We start from the raw sequence: 21,827 nt of genomic DNA, 5'->3' as shown, positions 1-21,827 counted from the left end.
TATTTCCAAACTAAGACCTCGGGGGAAGTCACGTGGTGCTCAGAATGGCCTCGGCACCAGCTGCAAGTGGCAGCAGCCCCTTCCCCAAGGAGGTGCAGCCTCTGTCCAGGCCCTCTTTTAGGTGACCAGAAAGCCCCTGGAGGGTTCCACTGGGTTTTGAGTCATCTGTGGCTTAGACCCTGGACAGCAGCAGTTCAGAGAGTCACGTGGGATGGGCTACAGGGCAGGGAAATGAGCAGAGAGAGGGTCCCTGGCCATGGGACTGAGGAGAGGGCATGGGATGGTCTCAGCCAGGCTCTGCTTCCTTTATGAGCTTCCAGGGACAAGATAAAGGCAGGAGGCTGAGGAGAAGGCAGCCAAATGGAAACACTAATGCCAAAGCCAGAAACGTAACACAAAAAGACATCGCTGAACACACAAAGGCACTTAATAAACACTTGCTTGATGAATGGAGATGAGACACCGGACAATGGGGGAGGGCCTGCTGGCGAAGCATAAGAGGGGTGCTAAGGGCCATAGGGAATAAAATTGGGCTAGACACCCTGAGACCTAGGCATCCTGGACCCCAGCCTGCCCCCTACCCGGCCACACCTGTCAGGTCAGGAAAGAGAGACAAGCACAGAGGGAGGGGGGAGTGATGCAAACAGACGGGCATTTGTGCAGGCGAACAATAGCTGTGCCAGGACTCCCTGCCCTCCTGGCACAGGGCAGGCCGGCTGAGTTGGGAGGGGGGCAGCTGCTGCCTGCAGCCCCTCCCCCCCTCCCCCAAGGAAACATAAACAAACCCAGAACGGTTCAGCCAGCTCCTCTCAGCCATTTCTCTTACCAGCTCCAGGAAGCCTGTCCAATCTGCTCACTCAAGCTCCTAGATGATACTTTAAACCAGAGACTGAAGCTAAGAATGGAACTACTTCCTCAGGTCCAGAGAGCAATGAGCCCCCTACTCTGGTGACCACCATTCAAAACAGTGACCCAGAGCATCTGGGGACGGACAGACAGACACACACACACCCCAACACACAAGTCGTGTGTGCGCATGAGATTCACTCCTTCAGATCTGTCTCCTCCTTGATTTCAAGGTTGAGGTTCCAGGGAAGCTAGAGTGACTGAGATGAGATCCCTCTTTAAATCCTCTAGTCAGCCCTGCAGGTCTTTCCCTAGGAGCCATCCAACTTCCCTGCAGTCACTCAGTGACTTCCCTAAGCTTTCGGCTCCCTTCCCCCACCCATGCTTCTCCCCTCCCCCTCAGCTCTTTCCCTAACCTCCATGACCCCTAGAATCTTTCCCTATGCCCCCAAAAACCTCAGTTTCCTGGGAGACCCCCAATTTCTCAACTTTTCTCCCAAAATGCCAGCGCTCTCAGCCCCCTTCTGGGCTCCCCCAGCCCTCCTCTCCGGCTCCACTCCTAGTCCTGCACACAAAGCCAGCCACCTCTCCACTACTCAGAACAAAGAAATAGTCTCTCTCCTCTCTCCCCACTCCACCTGCCCATCTCACTCCAAAGCTAGGCTCCTTGAGATTCCAGGGGGACACCCCCGCAGCCTCCAGGGCCATCCTTGGACCTCTAGCCCCTGCTCCCTCCTAGGCAGGAAAGGACCCTTTGTTCCGAGAGACAAGACAGTTAGGGTTGTGGGGAGGAGGGAGTTAAGAACAGGGGGCAAAAGAGAAGGGGGACCTACGGGGTTTGGGACCTATGGAAGTAGGAAGTAGAGCAGAGAGAATGAGGGGGTGGAGGACTGCAGACAGCCTGGAAGAATAGAAATGGAGTGAAAAGAGAAAAGAGGCATGGAGAGGGGGAGCGGCACAGGCTCTGCACAGGCTCTGCACAGGCTCTGCACAGGCTCTACGGGGGTAAGAAGGAAAAAGGGGCAGGTTCGACTTAAAATTCCTCCTTCTTCCAGGAGGTCCCAGGGAGGAAGGCAAGAAAGGAGGGGTGGTCAGGACTTAGCTTTGAACTATCCCCCTGTATAGGTAGCAGGGGAGACCATCTTCCTCAAATAATCTCAGCAGCCCCCCTCTACTTCCCACCACAGTATAAAAAGAAAGGAGACAGCTGGTGTGCTTGGGGGAAGGGGGGAGAGGGGATCCAGGGTTTGTTGGCTAAGAATCAACTCCCCCCTTCTATAACCACAGCTTTCCGGAGGTGGCCCTCCCCTTCCGACCAGCCCAAACTGACAACCACCCTCCTCCAGTGGCCTCTCTGCCCTCTCAGATCTACCCCACTCGGCACCCCACATCGCCATCCTCAGTCAGATTCCCAACCCACCCCCCTAAACCACAGCCAGCCCTAGGATAGAAAAAGCCAAGCTTCTGGATTCCTTGTTCCCCCACTACCAAATAAAAATAAAAATAAAAATAAAAATAGGCATGAGGACCCAGGTTTCTGGCTCCCCAGCTCCTCCCAATAATGGAAAAAGAACCCCAGTATCTAGCCTCCCAGAACCCCTCTCCACAGCCCTTCTCCAGGTCTGCCCCCCACCGGTGCCCCCACGGCTTTCCTTTTTAGGGTGGAACCAAATTTCCGTGGTTTCAAAAAAAACCTCTCCACCCCCCTTGGCTCTATTCCAGGGTCTCAGCTCAAACAGTTGAAAAATAAACAGACTTTCATAGCTGGGGCCTGGCCTGGCGCAGGGTTGAGAAGAGCCTGTCTGCCACCCCACTGTTCCACCACACTTCAGCCTTCTCTCCTCTGCCCTCTGTTTGTCTTAGGCCCTACTCAAAATCCCCAGTTGGCTTCCCTTTAGCAGACTCTTATCCCAACCCCCTAAGGAAAAGGTCCAGGATGGAACCTCTTCCAACTTAGCCTCGAGACAAATAGCCAAGCTAGGAGCTAGGAAGGAGGTGTGAAGAGGGTTTCCATCATCTGTGAGGGCTCCCAAAGGGTACTGCTCCCATGTCTGAAGATAGTGATGGTGATCAGCATAGGCTGGGCACTGCGGCAGGACACTGGGGTTGGAGAGAGGCCAGAGATTTAACCTGCTATGGACTGGGTCTTGGCCTTTCTGATAGCTGATCTGATAGCGGGTACAGTGTGGATTGCAGCTGGGAGGTGCTGTCTGCATGTACCACCTTCCTCTCAGCTCTCATTTATTCATCTACAAGAGACAGCTTCATCATTTCCTGAGTGCTGAGGTGTGGGCCTGGGTACAAAGGCAGAAATAAAGGATACTTGGAAAGGAGTAGCCAAGAGGTCATGATGGGGATGGGGGGGCGAGGAAAATTATACATCCAGACTCTGAAATGGTAGGTGAATGGGTCCCAAGGTGAAGAGATAAGAGAGCTGGGGGAGGGGGAGGAGGGACGAGGGCACAGTGCCAAGTGGGTCAGCCTAAGGGTTTCAGGTTGTTCAGGATGGGTGGACAAGGAGCTTGGAAGCAGGTGGGGCAGATAGGGATGGGGGATTCTGTGTGTTCCAGGAACAGGGGTGCTCAGGGCTCCTAAGGATGGAGGAAAGGATCCTAACTACACAAAGACCTCTGCTCCCTTCACCTAAGAGTGATGGCTTGGGGGGAAGTAAGCCGTCCCTAAGTCTCCTTCACCCGAGTCACCCGCCCACCAGAGGAGAGAACTGAATCACAGCTGGAAAGTCCATTTGCGAGGAGAGGAGGAGCTGACTTTTGTCTTGGAGGGGTGGTGGTGGTTGTGGTGGTGGGAGGAAGCCGGGAAACCACCCCCTCCCACCCTCTCTGCCGGATGGCGGGGACAAAGAGGGAAGGACCAAGCCAGCGACTGCGGGGTGAGGGGGACACCGAGAGCAACCCGGTGGGACTCAGGCAGAGGGGGTGCGGGAGAGCTTTCGCCGTCACCCCCTTAACACACACACACACACACACACACACACACACACCCCTCCCTCTCTCCGCTCCGTCCCTTACCCGAGCAACTTTCTTTTGCGCGGCCCAAAACACCCAGTCCCACCGGATCGGAAGCCACCAAATCCCAGGTCCACTCTCTCCCGGGATTCCAGCAGAAAATCGAAGCAGAGCTGGAGGCGCGGGTCTCATCTACTGCTCCCCCAGCCCCCTCCTCACTCACTCAGTCCCCACCCACCCCGTCCCGCCGCTTTCCCAGCCAACGCTCCGCCCGATTTTGGCGCCCAGAAAGCAGGCGGAGAGAGCTGGGGGTGCGCTGCGGCTGCCAGGGTCGAAGAGCACCCAAAGGACCGCAGGCGGAGGACAGGGGGTTCAGAGCCCACCTTGCTGGCCAGCTCTTTGCTCCGGTCAATCCGCGCCCGCGTGAGGGATTCGATCCGAGACATAATCCGATGAGGGGAAGCCTGGGAGGACGAGGCGGGGACCCAAGCGTCTGGCTATTGTGGGGGGGGAGGGGGGGTCCGCCCCGCACGCGTTGGTCTCAGGGACAGGAAGTCTGACTCCCCTCGCCCGGCACCCAGCGCCAGTTCCTCAAACCCGAGTCTCCACCCCCGCCCGAGCTCAGGAAGGGGGGAGGCGGGGCGGAGGGAGGGCGGGGTGCCGGCGCGCCGGACGGGACGCTTTGGTCGCTGGAAGGGCGGCTTGCACAAATACTGGGGGCCGTGGACAGGTTTGCGGGGCCCCTCTGCCAGTTTGCCCTCCAGCGCCGGGGGCCGCCCTCTAACCCCAAACACCCGCCTCCTGGCTCCGGTTTTCCTAAAATCCACCCTGGCCCAGCCCAGTACCCCTCATCCTACCCGAGGTCTCCCCTCGTCCCCCGACAGTCCTCCAGTCTTCCCTTTCCCCTCCCCCCCCCAACTCCCGCAGTCCTCCAGTCTTGAAAGACCTGAGACTGGAGGATTCCAGCCACCCCCCAGCTCTCCAGGGAACCTAGGACCAGTTCCTTCCGGGTCTTGGGACCCAACAAAGCAGGCCAGAGCCTACAGACCCCTTTTACGGTTGAGGCCTGGGGTGGGGAGAGGGCGGGGAAATCAAAGGGGAACTAAAGGCTGCGTCTTTAGAAGGCGTGAAGATTCACCCCAGGAGGTCAAAGAAGCTGATAACCAGAGGAGGAAATTCTTGCACAAGCCCCCACCCACCTAGGGCCTTCCAAGATCGCACTCTGCCCACCTCCTCCCCTCCCACCTCCTCCAGTTACTGGGGCCGCGGGAAGGGTTAGGGGGAGGGATTCGCTACCTTTATAGAAGGCTAAGAAGCTTAGAAAGTCCTTCCTTGTGTCTAACCCCAGTTCTCTCTATTGCAAGTTAGGAGAGAATCAAAAGACCAGCAACCAGCCTGCCCTGGTTACGGGGCAGTTGGAGTATGGCCAGTCTCTCCGCTGCAAGGAGGGGTGGAGTGGGGCATTCTTTCTGGACACATTGCCCCAGCCTGAGGCAACCTCCACGTTTTTGGGAAAATTCCTCCTCCACTCTAACTATAATCAGGCATACTGCAGTTCATTTCTGCCTCTCAGGGTCTCTTTCCCATGTTGCTGGAGAAACCAGAAGCACAGAGAGTCCTGAGACAGAGCATCCTATGTTTGCAGGGTCCTGCCTGGTCTGGTCCCCAAAGGTGTGGAGGAAGGAGGGAGGGAGGGAGAAGAGGCCTAACCCAAATCCAGCAGCTCCCTGCCCGGGCTCAGCAGCAGGGCCTGGCTGCAGGTTTCAAGCCCGACTCAGCACTCTTGTAGGTGCCAATTTTAGCCTCTGCCACTATTTTGGGCTCCACTGCCTCACCACTGGCTGAGCTAGCTGGGCTCCTCAACCCCACACTGCTCCTCTGCCTTCCCCTCCTGCCTAGCAACTCCTTCACCTCCTTCACCTTTTCTCCTTTTTAGGATCCTTATATAGCAAAGACCAGAAAAAAGGAGCGAAAATAACCATGCCCAGTTCGAGGCTGGATGGAAATTAGAAAGCAGAAAGGACTTTCCCAGGGCCATGGGAGAGGCTGATTCCTCCAGGCTTGCACCTGCAGGGCAGACCTATAAGAAGGTGCTAGGAACTCCTCCAAACCAGCAGTCCTGAGGCTCTTGGACCCCGAACCACAGACTTACCTTCCCACAGTAGGCAGCCAGGGCTGAGGAATGTACTAAATTTAAAAACAGACAGCCAGAAGACAAAATCCTGGCCTCATGGCTCCGCCCACTGGGGGGCCCAGAGACAAGGGGTGGGCTGAGACCTCGGCTTTTCTCCCAGGCCTGGGGTGGGAGGGTGCTGCAAGCTAAGGATGGAATCTTAAAGGGCCAAACTCCAGTCTGGATACCCAATAAACCCGGGACCAGAACCCCAGAGTTATCTGAGGGATCTCAGTCCTCAAACTCAACTTAGAAGGCCCCTATGAAACAAGAGAGCTTAACCTTCCAACCCACTTCTCCTACCCCAATCTTCAGTCTGTTTTCCATCCCATCCGCTCTTTGTAAGGGTACGAAGAGCTTCTCACCCTACACCCTCTTCTTCCTCTTAGGAGATGAGAAGTAAAGGGGAGTGGGTAAAGGATACGGGTCTACCTTTAAAAACATCTGTGCTTTTAGTGAGCAAGGCCTATAGCGTCACTTAATTTCTATTTTCTGTATCCTCTGGAACAGTGAACCCTTTTCCTTTCTCCTTGGCATCCCCTCCCCCGTCTTCCAAACCACTTTCATCCCCACTCCTATCTAGTGATGCCTCCCAAATTTTCAGAAATTATTTTTTCAGATACACAAAAACAAAAACTAAACTTAATTTCTACCAGAATCTAAAAGTAGCCACCACCTTATTTAGCTCATTTTAATTTGACAAATATGTCCCTCAAATTTCAGGGGTAGGGAAACCATCCCAGGAAAGAACCTGGCTGTCAGGGTTTGGGCCAGTAGGTGAGCAGAGAAAGCCGCAAGGATACCTGGGCCTAAGTCCCATGTGCCTAGGAGGTTTGTTTTCCTTCTTTTTACTTTGGAACTTGTGCAATCTGGGTGGGGATGATTGAGGCATTACTGACTGCAGTGTCCATCCATCAGAAGGTGGAAGAAGCAAAGAGAGGGGATGAACTACTGCTTGGTGGGCTTACTGACAGAGGCAGAGGCAACATTATATAGTCAATGCTCTAGGTATGTAACACAGCTCCACCTCTTACTGAGATCTTGGGCAAGTAACTTAGACTCTAAGTTATCTTGTCTACAAAACGGATATTAAAATACTTATCTTTGCCAGAATGTTATAAGAATTAAATGAGATGACCTCTGGAAAAATGTTCTGCTAGTCAAATAGGAAGGAATAAGCCACTTCCTTCTCTCACTGCTTGACTGCGCTTCTCTCCAGCCCCACCCCTGATGTTTACCTGCTTATGGCCCCTATCCTGAACTGGGAGGAGGGGGAAGAAGAGATTTAGCGACACAAGCACACACATTCATGAGGGTGGAAGCAAGATGGACCAGGAGATGATGGAGAAGGAAACAGCAAGACAGGACCAGTCCCCTGGTGAATAAAGACGAATGGGACAATGTCCTGACTATGCTGGCCTTTCCCTGCTGCCTGTTTGGACTCCAGTTTCTGTTCAGTTTCTCCCTCACCCTGTCACACCAAACTCTTAGGCCAAGCATGGGCAAATGCAAACCAGCTGGGATCTGGATGGCCCCTGGGCAGCACTGACTTCCCCTACCATTCCCACTGCAGGAAAAGAGGGTGATTCTGCCATCAGACTCCCCTACCCTGAACTGACAGCCTGCAGGGAGAGGGACTCTAACTCAAGGTCTCGGTGTTGGATTTGTACTCTAGAGAGCTCTGCTCCGCCATGGGAGAGAAGAAGCCTCACTGTGCACCCTCCCCACCCTGCCCTGCTCTCACTGCCTGGTCTCAGGCCTCAACTCCCCACCCATGGCCGGTGGTGAGAAGGTGCTAAGAACCTAGTTTCATTTCTGCCCTCCCTGCCCACCCAGAGGAAGGAGAATCCTAGCTAAAAGTCTGGCAGAGAAGAGCACCCTGGCACTGTGGGCGGGGCCAGGAGGAGCCCAGGCAACCTTACTGGTGAGAATCCATTGGTGCTTCCAGGTGAATATGACGATGTCTCCTCTGGGGTTTCTCTCAATGCTCAGAAGCCGCCCCGGGTGGGAAAGTACATGCGTACTCCGGGAGGCCATGAGAGGAAAAGGGGGGTGGCTCATTCTGCCAGTAAATGAAGAAAGTGGAAATGAATTCAAGCAGCAGGCAGAGCTCCCAGTTTCACCAGCGCCCGGGGGTTGGTAATAAGGAAGAGAGCATTGTGCCTCATCTTCCTGGGGTCAGGACTGCACACGGCCCCACGTGTACGGTGTGAATGCGCTTCCATAATCATACACTTCCCTGGCTCCCACTCTGTCTACGGTCTAATTTCAACTCCTTCAGCTGCTGTATCCACCCATAAAATTATGAGTGTAAAAGCACTTTGCAAACCTTAATACTCTCTGAAGAAGTAAAAAGTATTGCTGTAATTATTATCATTATTATATCCGATGGTTAAGATTTCTGCTGCCCACCTCTTAGCTCTGTGGGGCCTAAAGAAAGGGAGGGCTAGCCATTCCTCAGCTTTTGAGGTTCCTGGCCCTTCTCCTCCAGCTATCTACATCTGGCTGCTAAGTTGGAGGCATGGGGAAAGCAGAGGAAAGGTGATTTACTGGGATATAGGGAGGGAGACAGGGAAACATAACGTATTCCCTTAAAACCTGAACCACTGCCCTGAGTCCCTGTCTGCTGGGAGGGGAGCAGATGGTGGGGTGGAGAGGAAAGGAACTGGGGAGGGCAGTGGGTCCTGGGCCTCCTTTTCCCCAGCTGACTCCTACCTTGGCCTTTCCGGTCATGCCCAGGATGAAGCTGAGGGTCCGTCGCAGGGAGGAGCCTGCCCAGGTACCTGAGCCCCCTTCCAGTTGGCTACAGCTGGAGAGAGAAAAAGGAGAGGTGAAGAGATAGAGCTGGAGCTGGAAAGGAACAACAAGATGCTCCCAGAGAAATGATGGATAAAGGTGCCATGATCAGGAGAGAGAGTGGAGATACAGCATAAAGACAGAGAGAAGAGTAAGAAGAGAGAGGAAGGATCGGAGAGACAGATGCTCCCACCCCACTACCTCCTGGGATTTCCTGGATGTGGTCACTACAGTTTCCCAGGCCGCTCTATTTATCAGGAAAACTCCAGGCTCCTCCCAGATAAATACAGACACCCCCTTCCTACCTAATCCAGGCCCAATCTTCTCTTTCATTCTGCTCCCCAACGGAAGTGACACGGGGTGGTAGGGGCTCTCCAGGGGGACAGTTTCCCCTCACAAAACAAGAGCCCTGTGTACGACCCTCTCTGCTGTTTGGAAAGGGCCTCTGGGCCTAAAGCCAATAAGGACTGAATTTCCTGGGATTTCATCAGCCCCATCCCATGAGCTAATCCCAAACCCAGAGCCAGGAGGATGTGTCAGCTAGAGATTTTCAGGACCACAAATCAGAGCTTGATATCTTAAAGGGCCCATTACTAGCTCATACACCCACACTGCCTTAGAGGGCTGACCTACTGTAATCAGGCTTCAGCCGTGGGAGCCAAATAAACAGGTGCTGATTTTACATGCTTATTTATATAGTTATTGAAATCTCCCAGCCTCCACCTCGATTCCCGAACTATATGCCTTCAGCCCCTGCCCTCTCCCCTTGGGGCTCTACAGTCCCTGTCCAGCTCTCCTTAAGTGCCACTCCTTCTTGGCCGATTGTCTCAGCCATCCAGAGCTGATCCATGGTCCTTGGTCACTGTCTCTCCCAAAGATTGTCCAGCAGCCAATCTGCTTGCTCACCTCTCTGACATTGACAATAGCAGGCAACCTCGACTGACCCTCTTTTATTCAACAGACGCCCTGGGATCTAGATCCTCCTTTTCTTTCCAGAATTTCTTCCCCATCCCATGGAGCTACTGGGAACCTTCTTAGCCTTCCCTGGCCAATGAGAAAAAGGGGAATTCTATGAACTCAGGGAGAAGGCTATTTGGAGGTCTTTGATAAGAAATGTTACAGGGGTAGGGGGGTGAGTTTTCAGTAAGCAGAGACCCTTGGGGCTATAAAATCCATAGCCCAGGCCCATCGCCCCTCCCCCATCGAGAGCTTTGAAGGGCTCTGGGTCCCCCAAACTCACCTTTGGCTGAGGTCAGCGGCAGAGGACTGGGACAAATTCCCTGCCAACAAAAAAGGAGATGTGAAGTGTCCAGCTAAAGCCAGACAAAGGAGCCCAGAGCTGCCTCCCCCACCCCCTCCACCTGGATCAGGTTCCCAAGCTGCAGGTGCTTGTGACGCCATTCCTGAGGGCGGGCACTGGGGAGCAGGGAAGGAGGGCGGCGTCTGAGCAGAGCTGAAGAACTTAGGAGACAGGGTGACAGAGTACCAGGCTCATGTGGAGAAGGGGGCTAGGGGCTGATGCCTAAGTTCTGTTTCTGGTGAATGGGGAGGGCAGAGATTTCACTCTGAGCTCCCAGTGCCTCATCTGATGACAAGGTACATTGCAGGTAACTGGCTCCCATCTCTGGTGACAAGGGAAGCTAGAAAGCCTTTCTCTATCCTGTGTCGTCCTTCATTGGAAGGAGAACTTCAGAATACCAAAGTCGTGAATTCAGATCTCTCATTTGAATAAAGCATTTTGGGGTTCCCAAGAGTATGTGGTTAAACATAATGCAGGCCATCTGGACCCTAAACAGCTGGGTCTGAGGAGGAGGGTGAGTCAGAGGAAGGGGCCACCATTGCTTTGCTCCCTACATAAACTCACCAGCTGGATCTGAGCAGCCCAAGAAGCAATTGATGCCACTCATGGATACAGACTTGGAAAGCATGCCAGTGGCTGAGTGGTCCAAAGGGCCAGCAGATGGATGACAGGAACCCGGACCCTAGAATCATGTTAAGAACCCTCATGCAAAGGTCAGGCTTCATCCATCTTCCCCCCAGGCTCTTCACTTTCCCACAGCATGGCTCTTCTTCTTCAAGGCCCTCAGGCCTTCCACCCCTCCCCACTACCCAAATCTGGAACATTCCTCTTGAAATAGTTGGGAAGTTATGCTTGCTATTTAGCAGTCATCACTCTGTTACAATTCAAATGCAGGATGCCTTAATATAGAAAACATCTTAGGAAAGATTTACCCTGAGTGGTCTCCAGAGATAACAAACAACCTATAGAGAGGCCAGGCAGGTAATGAAAAAAACAAAACAAAAACTCAGGCAGTCTGGGTTTAAGACAATAAAGAGTTAAACTATTCATAAACTGTTCGCCTAATCTTTAGAAAACCACTTTTTTTCTCAAGCCTACATGGAGTATTACAAAAACTGGCTCCATATCAGTGCATAAAGCAAAATTCAACACATTTCAGATAATCTCTATCATGCAGATCACAGGAAACAATCCAGAAGTCCCTTTTCAGTAGACTGGATAAAGAATCTATAATATATTTATATATATAAACATTATTCAGCAATAAAAATGAGCAGACTACAGTTCACCTAACAATATGGATAAATCTCATGATAATGCTGAGTGAAAGAATGAGGACACAAAAGATTTATACACTCTACTATTACATTCATATAAAGTTTAAAACAGGCAAAACTAATTGATATTGTTTCAAGATGCTTACAAAGGTGGTAAATCTATAAATAAAATCAATCTCTCAATCTCAAAAGTCAAGAAGGTAGTCCTTTCTGCCAGGAGAGAGAGGGTTATGAATGGGGAGGGACACAGGAAGCTTCTGGGTTTTGATGGTACCCTTTTTTTTAACCTGGGGTGGTTACATGGGCGTTTGCTCCCTAATTATTCATTACACTGTGCATATAGGTTTTATATACTTTTCTGTATATATGTTATATTACAAAAAATTTTTTAAGGTTTTAAAAAATCTCTATAGATTTAGACATTTTAATACACTCTTCTAAATAAACTTACTGATCAAAGAAGAAATCATATGGAAATTTAAAGATATTTCATAATAACAATAATGAAAACACTACAGAATAAAACTCATGGAAGATGGCCAAAATGGTATTTCAAGGATAATCTGTAGCCTTAAAATGCTTATATTGAAAAATTTTTAAATTAAAATGAATGAGCTATGCCAACTTAAAAGGTTAAAAAAAGAACAAAACAAGGCCAAAGAAAATAAAAGGAAGGATATAACAAAGATAAAAGCAGAAATCAGTGACATAGTAACAGATAAAATAGGGCCAATAAAGCCAAGAGCCGAATTTTAGGAACAGGCAAATAAAACCTCTGATAAGAGTGATGCAGAGAGAAGGCACAAATAAAAGCAGAATGAAAAAGTGGACCTAACTACAGAAAGAGCAGTGATTAGAAACACAATGCTATCTACAACTTAATGCCAGTAATTTTGGAAATGCAAACAAGATAGATAAATTCTTAAAAAAAAAAGATATATATATATATATGTAAAACTTACCAAAACTGAATCTAGAAGGAATAGAAATTCTGAATGGTCCTATTAAAGAAATGGAATCAGTAGTTAATCTTTCTATAAACAAAACAAAACACACCAGGCCAAAACAGTTTTATAGTCAAGGAATAGATCTTTCAAGAAATAGATCACTGAAATCTTATACAAACTCTTCCAAAGTATAGAAAACAAAAACTTTCCAATTCTTCGGGAGGGAAATAGCTCAGTGGTAGAGTGCATGCTTAGTATGCACGAGGTCCTGAGTTCTATCCCCAGTACCTCCATTAAAAAAAAAAACAAAAACAGCTTTCCAACTCATTCTATAAGGCAAGCAATAACCTTGATTCTTAAACTACACACAGACAATATGACAAAGGAAAATTATGGGCCAATCTCTCTTATAAAAAGTACAAAAATTCCAAACAAAATATTAGCAAACTATAATAGATTTTAAATAGCCACAAATTATTGCCAGCTTCTTCCATCAAGGAGTCTATTTCTTCACCCTTTGAATCTAGGCTGGCCTGTGACTTACTATGATGAGTAGAATGTGGCAGAAGTGGTATTATGTGATTTTTGAGCCTAAACCTCAAGAAATCCTAAAGCTTCCACTCTTGCCCACTTGGAATGCTATCTTCATGTGAACAAGCCCAGGGCTAAGCCTTCTGGAGAAGCCATGTGGATGAGAACCAAGGTATCATAACTGGCAGCCTGTCAACCTACAGGCATGAATATGGTCATCCTTGATCATCAGCCCTATTCAAACCACCAGACAACTACAGCCATATAAGTGAGTACAGGTGGAACCAGCAGAAGAATACCCAGCTGAGCTCAGTCCAAAGTAACCATCAATGGAATTGTGAGGGAAAAAAAAGGTTGTTGTTTTAAGCCACTAGGTTTGGGGTTGATTTGTTAGGCAGCAATACATGATTAATATCACAAGTGAAATCTAGCAGTGTATAAAGAAGATAATCCATGAAGACAAAGTTAGATTTATCCTAAAAAGATAAAGGTGGTTTAAGATGAGGAAAATCTTTAAATGTAACTTACCTCAATGACACATGAAAGGAGAAAAAAACATGACCAACTCAGTAAAAGCAAAAAAAAATAGGATAAAATTTAACACAAACTCGTTGTAAAACCAAAACCTCGGCATAGAATAGAAGGAATCTTCCTTAACCTGACAGAGTATTTTTTTAAAAATTTACAGCCCAAAATCATTTTCAATAGTGAAACATAAGATCATAAACAAGACAAGGATACCCATTATCACCATTTCTGTTCAGCAAGACAGTAGAACCCTAGCCAGCAGGGTGGGGCAAGAAAAAGAAATGAAAGAATAAATAAATATTGGAAAAGATGAAACAAAGCTCATTTAAAGATGACATAACTGTCTACTTAGAAAAGCCAAAAAAAAAAAAAAAACTCCAGAGATAAATTGTTATAACCAAAAAAAGAAGAGTTTAGCAAGATAAATGACCACAGTTAATTCAGTTCCATTTATATAAACCAAAAATAATTATAAAATGTAATTTAAATATAAGAAAGCATTTATAATAGCAACAAAAAATACAAGGCATCTAGAAGTAAATCTAATAAAGATTGACAAGACCTGTATGAAGAAAACTAATACTTTGTTAAAAGGCATATTTTTAAAGGAAGCCTACTAAATAGAGATACTATATTTCAAGGATGAGAACATTCAGTATTAGAAAGAAGTCAACTTTTCCTAAATTAATCTTTGAATTCAGTGCTATATGAATCAAAATCCAGCAGGAATTTTTGGTGATTCTAAAGTTGATAAGCTGATTCTAAAATTCACATAGATATGCACAGGATCTAGAATAGCTAAGATAATCCCAAAGAAAAATAATAAAATTGGAGGGCTTATACTACTACATTTTTAAGACTTACAATAAAGCTACATTAATTAAGACAATGATATTGGCATAAGGATAGACAAATAGATCAATGGAACAGAGAATAGTGCCCAGAAATAGACACACAAATACAGTCACTTGATTCAAAAAGGCAACACAGTAATTCAATGGGGAAAGTAAGCTTTTTTAATGAAGCAGTTGGATATTTATATGAGAAAAAAACAAAACTCTGATTTCTCCCATACACAAGAACCTAAATAAATCATAGAGCTAAACATGAAAGCCAGAACTATAAAACTTCTAGAAGGAAAAACACTGGAGAAAAGTCTTCACATTCTTGAGGTAGGCAAGATTTCTTAAACATGACCAAAAGCACTAGCCATTTAAAAAATTGATAAATTGGACTTTATCTAAATTCAAACTCATGCTTTTAAAAATATGCTAGTAAAAATACAAGTCAAAGACTGAGAGAAAATATTCACAATACATATATCTGACAAAGGATGAAAATTCAGAACAAATCAATAAGAAAAAGACAGGCTATTTTAAAAATTGAGGAAATAACCTGAACAGACATTTCACAAAAGAAGATATTCAGATGGTCAATAAGAATATGAAAAAGTAACCAACAAATTTTCTCAACAGGGACATGCAAATTAAACCAGAATGAGATACTTCTAAAATACCCACCAGAAAGGCTAAAATTAAAATCTTGACAAAAGAAATATAACACACCTAAGAACAAATCTAATGTACATCCACAAGCTCTGTATGGAAAAAATGATAAAACTTTATCGAAAGACATTAAATAGAAAGGTATACTATTTTCATGGATAGGAAGAAGCAATACTGTAAAGATGTTCACTTTCCCTAAATTAATCTTTAGACTCAGTGCAACTCCAATCAAAATCTCTAAGGTTTTTTAGTGCATGTTTTGTATGTATGTTATACTTCAATAAATATGTTCTTTTTTTACCTAATTAAGAAATTCTGTTCCTTTAAAGACACCGTAGGAGAAGGAAAAGACAAACCACTTTTCTCCATCTTTGAGAAAAGATCATTGCCACACATATAACAACAAAAGATTAGTATTCAAAATATATAAAGAACACACTCAAAACAATAAAGAAAAAACCCTCAAAGAATCCAATAGAGAAGTAGGGAGAAGACACGAAGAGGAGTTTCACAGAAGAAGAAACACAAATGACCAACACACATACAGAAAAAATGCTCAAGTGCATTTGTAATAAGGAAAATTCAAAATACCATAATGAGATTTATAACCACTAGACTGGCAAAGAAATCTGACTCCAAATGCTGGAAAGGATGTAGATCAATGGGAACTCTTATATACTGCTGATGGGAATGGAAACAGTTTGCCATTATCTTATAAGAATAAACATCTGTGCACTCTATGACCCAACAATTTTATTCCAAACTATATACCCTGGAGAAATTCTTGCAAATGAGCACCAGATGATGGATAAAAGGACGTTCATAATGATGCTCTTCATAATAGCAAAGAATGGAAATTATCCAAATGTCCATCAACAGAGGAATGGAATGATAGTGAATAAACTATAACTATTTGCAACACATGGATAAAAATTAGCAACAGAATGCTGAGTGAAAATGCAAGCTATAGAACATTTTGTACAATATAAAATCATTGTCCTTAAAGTCAGAAACAAAAAGAAATAATACATTATTAAGTAATGCATATATTTGTTTTAAAACTATTTTTTAAAAAGTAAATAATAACCTAGAATGGAAAAGAACCTGAAAAAGAATATATATGTATCTTTCTATCTATAAAACTGAATCACTTTACCTTTCACCTGAAACTAACACAACATTGTAAATCAACTATACTTCAATAAAAAAATTTTTTTAAGTAAATGAGCAATTAAGGCAATTCAAGATAGTGATTGTGATTATCTCTGTTGGGGAGGCAAGAGAATAAGAGAAGAGAGGAGAGAGAAAGACATAAGTGAAGATAAATATATTGGTGGTGTTCTAGTCTTGAGATGGGCGGTTGATTTATTAGGCATTCATTTTAAAATATTACATTTAAGACAAATGGGTAAATACAATAGACTATTAGCAAACTGGAGGGCAAAGATCCCATTTAAGGACATCTGAATTTTGGAAAGTGTAAACACCATGCTGGCCAAACAAAATAAATTTTGAGCTAGACTTGGCTCATGGACCATCAGTGGGCAAGCTGCAGTCTAGCTTAATGAATCTCAGACTTTAGATCTGTGGACTTTGGTGGAGGACTTCTGCATACTTGCTACTGCAGAAGAAACAAAACCCCCAAATTATTTAGACAAGGAAATTTAAGAGAAGCACTTAAAGATTAGGTGAAGAGAGGAATCAGAGCAGGAAAGTATAAAAAGAGGAGGAAAAAAACCACCAGAGAAGGGCAGAAAGAAGACATCCAATACCAAGTAGGAGGAAGGGGGGAGGAAGAGAGGTCAAAGAGAGGGACGGAAGTATGAAGGAATGGAGAAGAGAAGAAAAAGAAACCATTACCTCCTGTGTGCCAGCCTCGGTACTGGACAGTTTTAACACTTTTTTTTCCATCTAATAATCACAGCTTTAAAAGAGTTTTTACTATCCTTGTTTTCAGAAAGATGAAATAAATTGTTCAACTGGGAGTCAGCGTGACTCCCAAGTCCTGTTCTTTCTACCATATCACATTGGAATGGGGGTGAGGGAAGACTCACCTTATACATCATCTCATGTAGAGATGCTGATGGAGAAAAGTGGGAGCTGGGATAAGATGGACTATGATGCTTCCCTGACAGGCTGTCACAGCCCCTTCCTCTCGTCCTCTCTCCTAAATCACAGGCACGTGAACAATGAGGCTAAGTGGGTACCCCGGGGCCAGCTAGAGGATGTCCTGGAGGGGAGGTAACCTTCAGTCACTGGGCTTGAGACAGTTTTGTGTACAGTTGACCCTCATTATCCATAAATTCGATGATGCTCAAGTCCCTTATATAAAATGCCATAATACTCGTTTGTAATCTACTTGTATCCTCCCATATACTTGAAATCATCTCTCATTATAATACCTAGTGCAATGTAAATGCTATGTAAACAGCTGTCAGCATGCGGCAAACTTAAGTTTTGCTTTTGGGAACTTTCTGGAATTTTTTTTTCAAATATTTTTTGATCCATGGTTGGTTGAATCCAAGAATGGAGAATCTGTGCATACAGAGGGCCGACTATACTCAGGGACTCTTTGCTAGCAGACCCAGTGGTGTCTCTAAAACCCTCGTGGTGTATCCTTCAGGGGTCCCCAGATTCTAGTTTAAGATCTTCCCAGTGGTGTTCCCTTAAGCCAGAAGGCTGAGCAATCTCTATATCCTTTTTCATTTGATAATCCTATGATTATCTTGTTAGAGAACTACTGTGTTTCAGGGTACCAGATGTCTCATTTTATCCGACAAGTAATAAGTTCATCTCCAAATCTGAGAAATATAGGGTCCACAGAAAGAAGTGGTCATAAAAACTAGGGGAACAGGGGCCTTTTAATGAGAGGAACAGAGACACCCACATCAACACAGAGACACAGACACAGAAAGGAAGGAACAGAGAGTCTTAGAGAAAGAGACAGAGGCAGGAGACCAAGAGTGGGGGACGGAGCATACAGGCTCAGGGAAGCAGACAGAGGGGTACAGACAACAGATTCAGATTCGGTCAGATGGAGTCAGAGTGATGCCTGGGCACAGAGAGACCCAGCAGCTGGCAGAACAGAAGAGGCACAGAATGGCAGTTAGACAGGCAAAGGGGCAGGAGAAGGGGCGGAAGGTAGCTTCCATGGGGATTTGTCTGTCCGTACCGTGCAGGAGGGTTGGCCACCTTGGTGCTGTAGTTCCAGAAAGGTGTCCAGTTCCTCTTGGCTCTGCAGTAAGGGGGCTTCCTGGGGGACCACATATCCCGATGCCTGCAGTTTGTTCCTGAAACACACATGGCCACACTGCCCTCTGTATCCAGTGCCCTGTGACCAGCACCAGGGAGGAACCCCGCCTCAGCCCGGCCCTGCCGCTTGCCCCCAGCCCAGCCCTTCCTGTTGGCATAGGCGCAGCCCAGACCCAAACTGGCCTCCCTTTGGGGCTGTGCTTTGGCAAAGCTATGGCACCAGCTGCAGGCAAGGGTGGCCCCTGCTGGTCAAAGGAAAGTACTGCCTTCCAGAAGAAAGCCAGCATTTGGGGAGGACAAGGGCAAGCTGGATTCTCACTCCTAGCTTGGTTTCTGATGCCAACCTTGGCCCCTACTCAGATAAATGGTGTGCCCAAGGCTCCCTTCCCTCTCCGCACAAGGGAGAATTGGTGCCTAATAGTGAAAAGTGACACCTGGAAGACCCTGAGACATAGCTGGCACCACAGAAGGGGTACTCAGGGCATCTCTGCCTTGAACAAACTGCTCTTAGGAAGGTGCCATGAGTCCCGTGGACAAGGCTTCTCACCCAAGTTCCCACCCAAACTAGTTCAGGGACAAGGTGCAATTCAGGGACAAGGGTCCTCCCCCCTCACCCAGCCCAGCCAGCCCTGCCCAGGGGCTAGATAAGCTTGGTCTACTCACCAGAGCTAAGAGAACTTGTCCAAGGGGACCAATGCCAAAGCAGAGAGACAGGGCCCTTCCATGGCTAGCAGGCCCTCCCAATGCTCACTCACATTGAACTCTTCATGCTGACCCCCGGACCTTCTCTTTCTAACTTCCTCTGTCTTTGGGGAAGTGGTCAGGGATTTTCCAGGAGAGGGGAAGAGCTGGGTGCCTCTCTTCTGGTCTGTGCAGCACATGCAGATCTTCCCCCTTTGCAGCTCTTCCCCCTTGTACTATGACGTCCAAGCATTGTGGACCTGCCTCAGTCTAGACCTGGCAGGCAGGCAGCAATTTGGGAAAGGGCCAGGTTCAATGGCCCAAACCTGGGAGCACTTTTCTTAAGAAAACTCCCAAAGTTCTCTGGGCCCCCGTTTCCTCATGTATAAAATGAGGATATTGGGCCATGTGATCCCTGAGTTCCTGCCAGCTCTGACACCACTGGATATGGTCCTATGAAACCCAAAGTGGGAGGTGGAGGCAATAAAACACTCGCTAATTACCCCACCTCTGTACCTCTTCCCCTCCGTTCTCACCCACCAACCCTTGAGACCAGGTGAAAAGGAGTTCAGATCAATAGGGAGAGCCATATTTTAAAAGGCAGTGTCCATCCTCCACAAAGGCCCGCAACAGGCCTGAGTTCAGATTCTCCAGGGAAGAGACCAGGTATTTTCAACTCCTGTTATTCCTTTCCAAACACTTTCTTCTAGGCCTACGACTTGAGGGAAGGAGGGACTAGAGGTCCTCTGGGGGTTTACCTGCTCAGTGGATCCTGGAGCTCCCTGCCTGGCCCCCAGCTATGTCTTTTGAAGGGGTCGTAGCTGTGGTCATGGGCACGGAATGCCCCTGATCTTCGGAGGGGTACAGCATGGAAGCCATTTCCCTCCTTCTTTTTTCCCTCCTCCTCTTCCTCCTCCTCCTCTTTCTCTTCCTCCAGCTGCTCTCTGGACTCGACCACAGAAAGGCAGCGCCGAGTGTGGCCTTGGGGCACCAGGTCTCCACCTGCGAGGAACACCTCTGGGACGTCTCTGTTCATGGGAGGCACACGCAGGCCAGTCTGAATCAAGAAGACGGAGGGTGAGCAGAGTTCTAGAACTCTGGAACCTTGGAACTGGAGAAGTGTCATAGTCAGCCATGCCTAGAATATCTCATCACTCCTCCCTTTACTGAGGCACAGAATTGGAGGACGGCTGGCTCAAGATCACACCAGGAACAGCTGCATAGCCAAGTCTAGAACTTGGGTTTTCTGACTCCCAGTCCAGTGTTCTTTCCACTACATAATGACATCCTCATTCACTCATTATTATTTCATTTAATGAGCACCTATACAGCAAAAACCAAGCCAAGCAAACAGAATTAGATATTGTTCTTACCCTCAAGGAATTCATTCTACTGAGAGTGTGTGCATGTGTGTGTGTGTGCACGTAGACAAAAGCACAAATCATAAACGACTGGCCAGAGCATGCCAAATGCCATAAGAGAAGTTTCTTAAAAGGGCTTTTTTGCTATCACAGGAATGAGTGTGTACAACCTGTTGGAGAACTCAAAGAAGGGAAACAGAAAGAAGTTAATAGCCTCTGAGACGGGCCCAGAAGGGTGCAATGTTTAGGATTCAGCCATGTTGAAAAGGGAGGAGTCTAGGAAGATAAAGCAGCAGGGAGAAAAGGTGCGTGAGTGAGAAAGTATGATTTCCTCCTCTTAAGACTGATCATTTGGGGAGTAAGAGAACTGTTCTGACCTCTCTCGATAGAGCAAAGAGAAGGGCTCCAACATCATCCACATGGAAATTCCTTCTCTCTCTCCCAAGTGAGCACCATTCTCACTGCCCAGCACTCCTGGCTGCTGTCAGGACTTGCTTCAGTGTGTCTCAGAGTTAAGAACCCTCAAAAGCTCTTAATGTTGAAAATGATCAGCCTCACTCCAGCAACAAGTGCCAAATACCAGAGTACCAAGGTGGTGGAGGGGTGGGAAGAAAACTGACATCTACTGCGTATCTCTGTACACGCCCTCCTAGGCCCTGACTCTGTAGACCTTCTGCTAGAATGAGTCTCCCAGGCCCCCCTTCTCCCTGGGAGGTAGGTACTAAGATGCTGGGAGTAACCAGGAGCACCAGGAAGCAGTGATTCACAGCTCCCCCTCCTCCCAGGCTTTCTGTGAGGGTGTCGAGCCTTCTCCAAGTTATTTTCCTCCCTCCCACACACCCAAAGTCCAGGTTGATGGAAAGTCATTCCAAGTAGCTGGAGCTACTTCCTCCTCTCTCACTGCAACCTGTCTACCCTGCCCCAACTCCACCCAGGACCGCTGAGAAGGCGCCTGCGCCTGTGTCAACTGCATTCCTGTCTACCATGGGGAAGGAAGGAGACGAGTACTCAGGCCTCTGCAGATGGCATTCTGCTGCCTTGGCTGGTGGGTCTAAGGATACAAAAGGAGAGACTCAGGAAACGAGCCCAAGCCCCGTTTCTGCCCATACTCAGCACCCCTGAGCATGTAGAGGGGACTCTTCAGCCAGCCACTGGGAGAGATGCTCTCTCTGTGTCTACAAACTTGGGCTTCCTGCCATCTGATGTGCTGTCTATAAACAGGATGGGCAGATCTACAGGGAGCAGGACAGAGCCTGAGGGCTATAGCACAGTCTTGGCCAATCAGTGGTCTCCAAGCAGAGATTTGGGGGCAGGGGGAGAGGGTACTCACAAAAAGTATTGTGAGAAGCTAGAATGGAGGAAAGAGTAGGAACTGGGGGTGCTTACTTGGGTCTGGCATTCAGTGACCTCACAAAAGTGGGAAAACTGACCTACAGCCCTATACCCGCTACACACAGCTTCTATCTGCTATTCCTGCCCCAATTCTGCCCATAGGGCTGGATTTGGCAAGATGAATGAAAAGCAGTGAATGGAAGCCCTTTCCTTTCCCTCCATCCCTGGAAGTATTCCCTGCTGGAGATGGTACCCTGCAACCTTGGCCTGCTGGACAGATATTTCCGATCCAGAGATCTTTATGTCCTGAGATCCCACCATTCTTCCTCCAG

The 21,827-nt window shown here is 47.5% G+C and overlaps 1 protein-coding gene across 7 annotated transcripts in view; it reads right to left on the bottom strand.

Annotated features, from left to right (window-relative positions):
- ARHGEF2 (Rho/Rac guanine nucleotide exchange factor 2) overlaps positions 1–21,827 on the bottom strand; it is a 45,679-nt gene that overhangs the window by 19,233 nt on the left and 4,619 nt on the right. Inside the window, exons 2-7 of one of the 7 annotated variants that reach the window (XM_072946380.1) lie at positions 19,561–19,859; positions 18,042–18,159; positions 12,321–12,359; positions 10,646–10,763; positions 10,022–10,061; positions 8,701–8,794 (exon numbers count right to left, since the gene is read on the bottom strand). In XM_072946380.1, coding sequence (XP_072802481.1) covers positions 8,701–8,794; positions 10,022–10,061; positions 10,646–10,763; positions 12,321–12,359; positions 18,042–18,159; positions 19,561–19,838 — 687 coding nt within the window. In that variant the 5' untranslated portion in view covers positions 19,839–19,859. Of the gene's footprint in view, positions 1–3,875; positions 4,026–4,195; positions 4,445–7,907; positions 8,045–8,700; positions 8,795–9,086; positions 9,187–10,021; positions 10,062–10,645; positions 10,764–12,320; positions 12,360–18,041; positions 18,160–18,784; positions 18,893–19,560; positions 19,860–21,827 lie in introns of those variants that run through there. The other 6 variants (XM_072946381.1, XM_031689109.2, XM_072946385.1 and 3 more) reach the window with 6 other exon arrangements.

Source organism: Vicugna pacos, chromosome 21 (assembly GCF_048564905.1).
Source record: "Vicugna pacos chromosome 21, VicPac4, whole genome shotgun sequence".
NCBI classification, from domain to species: domain Eukaryota; kingdom Metazoa; phylum Chordata; class Mammalia; order Artiodactyla; family Camelidae; genus Vicugna; species Vicugna pacos.
This window is presented reverse-complemented; position numbering and strand designations above follow the sequence as displayed.